Here is a 10,202-nt window from a genome sequence, read left to right on the forward strand (position 1 = left end):
TGCTGGTGCGGCCTTTTTCTGCAATAGGTGAACAAAGTTTTATTAAGATTTTTGTTACTTTTCTTGAAAGATCTTAACAAAAAATTACATAAAGGAAGAAACACTTGAAAACTTAACGTAGGGTATTAGTTTTTACTGGATTGGATAAAATTAGTAAGCATCCAAAAGAAAGTTTTTTGTTGTTTTTTCTCGTTTTTCATGTTTTTGCTAAAAGCTTAAAGCATTTGGGAAAAAGCAGAAAACAAATTAAAAAGCATTGGTTGGTTTGCCTATAAAAAGCTTCTAAATCACTGTTGTGTTTAATTGACTCTCACCTTCACAATATCCTCATATTCACATACAATATACGTCACTTGAAGTCGCAGTTAATTTTATTTTTACTGAAATAATTATTAAGAATTATTTTTATTTATGATTTAAAATTTGTTTTTATAAGTACTATTACTATTACAACTTCTAACATTACTATCACTACTAGTATTAATAATTCTATTTGTTGCTGCTTCTAGGGCCACTACTACTGGTATTATGATTATTATTTTTATATAGTAATTTAATATGTATTTTTATTGATACTTACCTCACCTCGTCATCAGCCATGTTGTTTGTCGGTTTTAGGTTTTAGAATCTGTAATTAAAAGTTAGAACCAAAGCAAAACATGTATTCTGAGGATATATGTGTATAAATGTATATGCGCATATTAAGTAGATATACATATACATATATATGTGGTTTAAAAAATTATATATTTACATATATATATATATATATATATAGGCTTAGAAAATTAAAAACAAAGCTTAGGCCAAATGGAAGAAGAGGAAGATTTTGATTTTTAGATATATATTAAATCATATTTCGCGATGACAAGTAAACTTTTATGGGACGAACCGTCGAACCCGTATTCCAAATCGAGCTTTTGTAGTTTTCGGTTTTTATATCCATCCGTCTGTTCATCTTTCCGCACGTCTTATTGCTCGTCTACTTAATCCCTTGTACGCTTCTTGTTGAAACAGACAGATTAGCCCATAAATAGGTTAGATAAAATTGCAATCTTACAACTACTGAAACGAAAGCATATATATTTCGTGGAGTCATATAAAGAGGGAGAGCGTCGGTAGCCATATCGGCTAAGCTACAGGTCCACAACTCTAGCACGTTTTACAAGTTTTGTGTGCTCGTTTGAGACGGTGGGTGCCAGGAGCTTGCTACATGTCGAACGCAGCTTTCTTTGTTACTTCTCTGCCTTTTAGCAAACGTGAGAGGGCGAGCCGATTAAGTCCATTTTCACTTCAAAGTTCCATGAGACTTTAAGAAAAATCTCTTTGTAAATATATAGCAGGTATGTAATTATAAAATCAGAATTTGCCCATAGATTGCGATAGCTATCAATGGAATTACCGTCAAACCGCACCACTGACACCATTTTCTTGTTGACATATGACCAATCTTTTGCAATTAACAACAATACAACTTTCATGTCGCTATAAGCGCTTAACTGGAAAGTGCTAGTCCGTGGGGATTATTCCGCAGACTTGACCCTTTCCAATCATCACTTGCTTACAACGGCGGATCATGCACTTGCTAAGCTTCATTGCACACAAAGGCAAGGGAGGTCTGAAGGATGAATAACTCGCGAAAAAAGAGTAAGACTTTTTAAGGCATAGCATTCAGTAATTGTCAGATAGGTGGAAAAAATGTATAGCTAGCGATGTGCAATACTGCGAATAAAGTATTTTTCATCATTCTCATACAATGAACATGTAGTTTCTATGGAAACACTTCGTCCTTACATTAACATATCCGGTAGCGTGTATAGACCAAAATTCACTGTTAAAAATATTGCCAAATTATTAAAATCTATGCGCACGTTACTGTAATCTTTTAGTTGCCAGAGTGACGTGATTGACCCATTTACACGTTTGCACAGGTTTACTAGATATATAGCCAAAACTTCATGTAGTTTTATTTTATATTTCACAGATTACTAATAAAAAAATGGCGATATTGTTAGTTCCTTTCGAAATCATTCTAGCATAGAAGCTATTACAAGTCTGACAACAACTTTTAAGCAGTTCCGATACATTCTATAGCTCTTAATATTGTCACATAAAAAGGCCGACTTTGACATTTACTAAGCCTATTTTGTCACATAACCTGAGGATATTTTATCTGAATTTTTTCAACAGTAAAAGTTTCAATAATAATGGACCAATTGGACGCGGTTTAAATTATCTCACACGGTGTCCAAGCATCTTTAGAAAGCCAAATCGCTCTATACCCCGTCCTTCATTATATCCTTCCTTAATAGCTATAAAAACTTTCTAAATGTTACATGTTTGCTTGAAGCGACAAATGTCTTACATGTGCTCCTGTTATATATAGTATCTACTGTAAAGGTATTTGTAAACCCCTTCGAATCGACGTATTGGCTTATGCAACCATAAATACACACACATAGAAGATCTGAATACTGTCGTGGCTTACATCCAGCATACCTTAGTACATAAAGGACCAGATGCCAATGTGTTGGTAGAATGAAGAAACAAGCCAATTGAGGGAGGAGTGCCTAAAAATCAAGACACGAGGGACAAGATCCAGAGAAAATATAAATCATCTCGAGTCTTACAAAAATGCGAAGAAGTTTCTCAAAGTAGCAATGAAAACCAATGAACCGAGATACTGAAACAATTTATGTGAAGACATAAATAACGATTCGTGGGCATTGCTGTACAAAATAATAAACAATAGAGTTACCGCGGGATGCCTATACCAGGAATTGCAAATGCTCTCTGGCCGCAAACAACAGTAGCAGAACTGATCCTGGCAACAAAGCATCGATCCTTGGGAAAAAGGAAAGAAACAAAAAAGTTCTGCGCTGTCATCACATTGGGCATCAGAAACGCATTTAACATGGCTGACTGCGAAAACATCATAAAAAGTTTAAACAAGCGAAGAAGATTCCTGTGGAGTCTCATGTATGACAACCTGTTCAATATAGAGTTTCCAAGAGAAGTGAAATTTATAGGTTTTGCCGATCGTATTGCCCTCACTGTATAGCAAGCGTTGACCAAGTTACTACAAATCATAACTAACGATAAGTTAAGCCGAGTAAGCAAAACTGAAGCCATACTGGTGACGAATAGAAGTCTGATGGAAAGTGTGGGAAGGTGAAGGAAATTACAGCGATGTCAGCACACTTAAGACTACTATCCGGGAGAGCATGTTGACAAAATGACAGCAAACGACTCGAAACTAAGTTGAAAGATAGAAGAAATGCGTCAGTGTCTTGCAAGATATGCTTCAGTATAAAGCCGAAAGAAGACGACATGCGAAGTCGGAGTGTCAGTCGAGGAAGGGGGAGATAAGGTAATTATGCGAAAGGGCATCCGGGATGGCTTGGACCACAATGTATATTCGCAGTGCCCTGCTACTACGTGCACTAAAGAAAAAAAAAAAAAAAAAAACACGCACACACACAGAGAGGTAAACAGACGCAAAAACAGAAAAATGAAAGTGAGCAGCCATTAGAGAGCAGAAAATAGAGAGAATGGCGTAACCACCAAGCCGGATGCTACGTAAGACAGGTGAAAAAAAATTGAAAGTGGGCAGCACTCTTAAGGGTGAAATGTCGTTGGAATGGCAGCAAGGCAAGGACGGTAATAATACACGTTTAAAGACAAAGATAATCGAAGACAAAGTTAGCACGAGGTTGAAGGAGAACGAAATTAAGGGGAAAATGAAATGTCTGAATGAAGCAGCAACAACAGAAGAAATTGTTGTCACGATCAACAAGCAATATAATAATAATAAGCAACTAGCAAGTCGCTAATGAAGCTATTAAATTATTGCAAAAAGCCTGTTCCGGCAAGGCACTACAGAAGGCAGGGAAAATTAAAGTAGGATGGACGATCGACCGAATAAGGGGAAAGAATTACCTCTTGAAGTGCTTCAGGTGCTTAGAAGCTAAACAATGCAGCGAACGGGCCACCAGCCTAAGTAATGTACAAACGAGGCGTGATGTGTTAGTCGAAGTCGACTTCAGGATGCAGATGGATATTCTCTATAGTGACGTATGGAGGAAAAACCCGCTATTCATAGCAGGCGAATTTGCCACTTGGGCGACAGATTGGCATTTCAAATGGGTGGACATTTGAAAAACAGCGTCATACTTGAATCTTTGCCTTGTCTCGATAAGGCATATCGACAATTGTCGATTGACAATCCTGCCGAGAAAGCATTCAACAGAAACGATCACCGTTTAGTGACCGATATAATCATGGCCAGCAATGCATGAGCTTCGTGGCTAGCCTGGAGCGCCGACGGAAACGGTCCTTGATGAACGAATGGCAAAAACATTAGAGCAGGTAGAACAAAGGTAAATGAACGTAACGGCTCATACCAGATCTGCGACTGTGGTTTTGTAGACAGCATGGAAAGGTTTACTTTTACCTAACACATCGTGCGAGCGATTGTGGTCGTTCCCGAACACACTTACCTAGGTTTAAGATAGAGCAGAACCCATTTTGTAGTTTTTGCAAATGCCCTGAAAACGCTGAATACGTGTCCTTTGTCTGTCCGAATAACAAAATGAATGACAGAGAGTACAGATGGAAATCGGGGAGTTTCCTCTCCCCGATAGTGTTATGGCAAATGTCCTGCACGAGGTGAACAAATGAAAACCGGTTGCGGTGTTTGCCGCAAACATAATGAAAAAATAAAGAAAGGAGGAGCGTCAATCTAGGCTCTTAAATAGTGTTTAGACGGCCACCCTCCCTGTAAACGTATACTTAACGGTCATATCATAACGTACGGATAGGGGACGAGGTATTTTTGAGCGGGCTAAAGTGTCGCACTGCCTAAAGAGGGCGGCTTTCGATGCTTTCCTCGCCCAAAAAAAGAAAAAAAACTCATACACACACACAAATACGCACAATATTACATACCCCTATTAACCAACAAAAACAAAAATTATAATTTCAAGTTAAAATAGAGAGAGCTAGTTTAGGATGTAAACAACAATCATCAGGTTAAACTTCACTTTCGTGGCATTTTGGCTAACTGGTTCAAATATTGAAATGCGTTCTGCTTCATTCCTTTACCGAACTTCTTGATCGTAGACTCCACTAATTTAGTCCTCATATACACGTGTCGTGTGATTTGCACCTTTTTTCCAAAATCAACAAACTAAACGCTCTTTGAAGAAGATTAATTTTGGTTAACGTCAAGCTTCGGCTTAAGCGTATCATTTGCAATGAAGTCCATTTTGAAGCAACTTAAATAGATATTTATAAGTGGCTGAAGACAGTATTTGACATTTTAGAATGTCCATTTCTCTTTTGACAATATTTATTATTAACTTATTGTATTTCTGTATTCGTCTCTAGCAGCCAGCCAACTGAGAAGCGTGAAAGTAAAAAAAAACGTTTTCAGTATTTTCGATTAATGCAATAAATTAAAGGATCACTCCTTTCAAATCGATGAAAATAATTTAAATAGTTTCCGTTAACATTTACATACATATAAGAGACAATGTAACCAAAATATACAATATATATATATATATATATATATATATAACTATTGTTGTTGCATCTAATTGTATATATATTTGCTTTTTAGAAGATCGAAAGATTTGAAATAATTTTTTTAATTTAAACAAAAAATAAAGAAGCAAAAAAGTTGATACATCTAATTTTTATTCTTTTTCGCTTTTAGTTGTTGTCCGTATAAGGAGGTGGATTAAATTGTCTGCGCAGGTTACGTTTTTCTTTTTTGGGTGCGTTGAACGAACGGATAAGAATATAGATGTAACTGCCTACGTTAGATTAGGAGAAAAGAGATCAGTAGAGAAATAAGAAAATCGAAGAGTGAAAAGAGAATAGTCCTGTATGCATGTGTACATATACACGTATATGTGTATAGCTTTGCGTAAATATGTCAAAATGCGTGGGCCAATATGCAAACGTATTAGAATTAATATACGCATATGACTGCATACATGTACACCATGTATCGAAATGTATTCATAAAAAATAGGTGAGTGGGTGATAATATTATGAAAGAGTATGTAAATGACAAAAAGCAATACAAACGCATAGAAGGAAAACATTTCTTTTTTTTGAAATTATTGTTCCAACTTATCGGGGAGTTCCGTAAAACTTTAAATGAACGGCTAATTTTTATTTGGTTTAAAGATTTTCAAACTTTAGTAGCACTTGCGAACAAAAGCAGAGCATTCTTTATGTTCGTTTGAAAGAATTGATGGAATCGCTATGTAAAGGTAATCTTAAAATAGATCAAATTATTGCACATATGCCGTTGTTCGCATGTTCGCACAGTTTAATGAATTTATGTGCATAGAATATTCATTGTATATATTCTATCAATATTTGCAAAACCATGTATATATATATATATATATATTTGCAGAAATATTTATATATACATAGATATATCTATATATACGTATATGTGTGTTCATGTGTCTGTCTTAACAAGACCTTGAAGCCCGCAAAGTTTGAGCCAAAAATTTATTAAAACATACAAAAACTGTAGCAAAAAAATTCTCATTTATATTTTCTAATATTCGATAGCAATTTCTAAACAATTTTTCTGAATTTTCTTTCCCTTATTTCCGTCCTTTTTTAGCCGCAATCCATTGTCAAGAATGGATAGAGATACACTACTTGTCTTTCCATTTATAATACCCAGAAGTACGCATCAGAGATCCCATAAAGTATATATATTCTTGATAAGCGTAAGATTCTGAGTCGTATTAATTATTTTCCATCCGATTGTCTCTTTATAGATTTTTTAGATCCACGGAAATTGAGATCAAATTGTGCAACTTGTGTTTTACATGCAAACATTATCTAAATAATAAACATAATCTTTTAATAAACACGCCCACAATTTCTTAAAAACTACCATAGATCAAACATACATAGAAACTAAATTAGATCAAAGCAATCAAAAATTTCAATAAATTTGCGTTAATACAATACTTACGCATTTGTAGCACAATTATTTACCATATTGCCACGCCCATATCGAGAAAAAACCGCAATATTTTATTTATACATTTACCTAAAAAACGATAAGTATCCAAGATTCGCCCCAAGGCGAATATAGCTTTCTTACTTTTCATTATTTTTAGATCAGGCGACTTGATATTTATCTTATATATATATATATATATGCATGTATAACTTTGACCATTTTCATTGCTCTTGGTTGCAGATACGTTCACATATTAACTCACAACACATGAACATACTCTAGCCATATCATTGAGGAATCTATATAAACGTAAGGTGTGTATACTATAATCCACATACAAAACACCATACAAGAAACTTTGTTATGCAATCGTTTTTAATTGATTTCGAAAAATTCTTCGAAATTTTATTCACACTTATACTCTACACAAATCACACATATATATATATATATATATATATATATATATATGTGTGTATATATATATGTGTGTGTACATATATATAAGTTTCAAGTTTATCATTTATTAGCCCTTACTCACTTTGACTAATAAAAAGTGTTTTCATCACTTCAGCTTTTAAGCTTAAGACTCTTTTCCCTTAATATTGTGAATACTTTATTGATATAATTTTTTCTTTTCTTCTCTTTTTTTTCTTTTTTTGATTGCTTTTCTTTTCCTAAAGGCTTCTTAAAACTGCCTCTAATTTCTAACTCTTTTTTTATTTTTTTTTTTATTTTATTTTATTTGTCCGACAGCTTCACTCACCTTAAAGAAAATAAAATAAGGTGTTCTTGTGCTAACACACTATTAGAAAAGAACCAAAAAGACTGAACGGTCCGACGTTTTACGGCAGACTATATTTTTTTCCACCAACTCACAACAGATCATTTTTCCGGCCTCTAAATATCATTACTGCTGCATATCTAACAGTCTCTCTCACGAACGAAAAGCAGACTTGCTTTTCTCTCTAAAAAGCATAATGCGCATGCTATCACCATTGGGGTGACCATCAATATTAGGCAACTATTAGCAAAAATAATTTACTTATTGAATACACTTGGACCACTGTGCATTGTTTTAACTGAAAAACTGTCTTTTCGTTGATATTCGTCTATAATACAAGTACACACCTCTTTGCGTCTACACAAATAATTTTTCATCTTTCTTATGTATCTGGGCATTAAGTATAAAAATAGAATTTATTAAGAAATAGATACGAATGCTTGCTTCATGTTGGAAACACAATTTTTGTCCAAGTTAATACAGTGTAGGAGAATATGTAACAATTTACGGAAATCTTAGCGGGTGAAATATAAAAGAAAAAAATACGAAGATCAATTTCATAAGTGTCTCAGCGAATGCACTATAATAGGAATTTTTGCAGAAGTTTTCTATGACAATCCTTTTACCCTACAATTCCACAAACAAAATTGTATCTCATGGCATTTAAATGCTATAAATTCTTTTTGCGATAATTATTAAAGCTTCCTCTCGTTCTTTTCATCAATTATTTCAGTCATTATTCAGTCATTCATCGATTGCGAAATGATCTTTAGATCCACCAAGTAGCGTTTAGTTGATAATGAGACAATAACTTATCACTTTTGCCATCGATGTCGATGTAATTTTTATTTAATCACGAAGCAGATTTCGAGAATAAAGCGATTCGTTCGATCATTAGCTGCTTTATTAGCGATTTGAACTGGCTTATGATCGGCTATAAGGTCGCACAATTGTAGACCACTAGTCAAACACAAAATAGCTTTTAGCCAGTCCAAACCTTTGGCGTTTTCGATCCTAGATTGTTACTGACACTGCTTTCTCGCTAATCAGTTTTTTTATCAATTTCGGCCCAAGTTATTCTTCCTGACATTCGGGACAATTCGATATTCAAGTCCAACGTACACAAGTCCTACTCGCATTTTTTTTCTCTCTCCCTCTCTCTCTGTCTCTCTCTCTCTCTCTCTCTCTGTTTCTGTACCTAAAACTATTCGCGATCGCCGTCATGTTTACATGCATAGGAGGCACAGTGGACATAGTTCTTAACTATAGGGAAAGGATGCCTTGAATTGGTCACGAATCGCTTTCTTTTTATAATCGAAGGGGAACCTATTCGGTAGCAAAAACCTGATATAGTAGATAGCGGTTACATTTAAAAAGAAAAGGCGAAAATATAAAATTTACATAATAATTTATAAACAAAGAACATGTCAATTGGCCAAGTTGCACTTACATTTACAAATGACACTGCCGAATATTTTGCAGTAATATCTTGTAAACATTGCAGAAGAGTCAAATTTTTGCTTTCTGATATAATTAAAAGAATTACAACGGTTTTCAAATTTGGATGAGAGGTCTGCTGTCAAACGACGAAAGTACGGACGGGCATTACTACCAATCAATTCAGAATTTTATACCTATTAAGAAGGCGTATGCGTAGCTTGTAGAAACTTTGATCAATATTGCTAAATGTTAAAGACAAACTGACCAAATTAGTCAGTCACCATTCTTGCGGTCTTATGCACAAAAACTAACGGATATACACTGTAGATAAGTCAAATGAGTTAGTAGTCGAAGACGAAAAAAATTATTTCCAATATCGTGCTATTTGACCATAAAATTGTATTCGCTTATCGAACACACAATTATATAAATAAAGCATGTTAGATGGAACCCTTTCATGCCGAAGCGAGTTAACTTCTAGATATATATGATTGCTTTTTCAAACGTTTTGCAATCTACCTTCTCATGCTTTTCTATCAAAAAAAAGCCTTTGTAATCGATTGTTTGACTGACATGTCACCTTTCAAACGTACATTAGTGTGGCGCAATCTAATTGGTATTGCTTGATATATGAGACTAAACACAATTTATTGAGAAATTTCTCCCAAAATTTTTCCCGCTATAGACATCCATTAATCTGCTAGGCATCGTCACATTTGATCAATTACAGTAAGGACGACGAAACGATATAATGCGAAACAGTTTTCAGCGAAACAGCATTCACTTGAAATTAAATTGAAATTGTTGAAATTAAAATATGTACATGACTAATTAATATTGCAGTCCTGTTTAAAACACGCGGGAAAACGAATAGACCAGCCCGACGCCCTTGGTCGAATGGATGCTGCTGCTCACACTGGGATAGGTTTTTGGAAGTCGATGGCGAACTCGATGGCATTCGACGCAAATATCTGT

At 34.7% G+C, this 10,202-nt stretch overlaps 1 protein-coding gene across 8 annotated transcripts in view; it reads right to left on the reverse strand.

Annotated features, from left to right (window-relative positions):
* Positions 1 to 7,892, reverse strand: part of LOC119637506 (troponin I) — a 29,646-nt gene extending 21,754 nt beyond the window's left edge. For 3 of the 8 annotated variants that reach the window (XM_038033566.1, XM_038033562.1, XM_038033567.1), the window contains exons 1-2: positions 7,770 to 7,886; positions 586 to 628 (exon numbers count right to left, since the gene is read on the reverse strand). In XM_038033566.1, the coding sequence (XP_037889494.1) occupies positions 586 to 600 (15 nt within the window). In that variant the 5' untranslated portion in view covers positions 601 to 628; positions 7,770 to 7,886. Of the gene's footprint in view, positions 1 to 585; positions 629 to 7,769 lie in introns of all 8 variants that reach the window. The other 5 variants (XM_038033564.1, XM_038033569.1, XM_038033563.1 and 2 more) reach the window with 3 other exon arrangements.
* Positions 7,893 to 10,202: the final 2,310 nt, after the last annotated feature.

Source organism: Glossina fuscipes, unplaced genomic scaffold, assembly GCF_014805625.2.
Source record: "Glossina fuscipes isolate IAEA_lab_2018 unplaced genomic scaffold, Yale_Gfus_2 59, whole genome shotgun sequence".
NCBI lineage: Eukaryota > Metazoa > Arthropoda > Insecta > Diptera > Glossinidae > Glossina > Glossina fuscipes.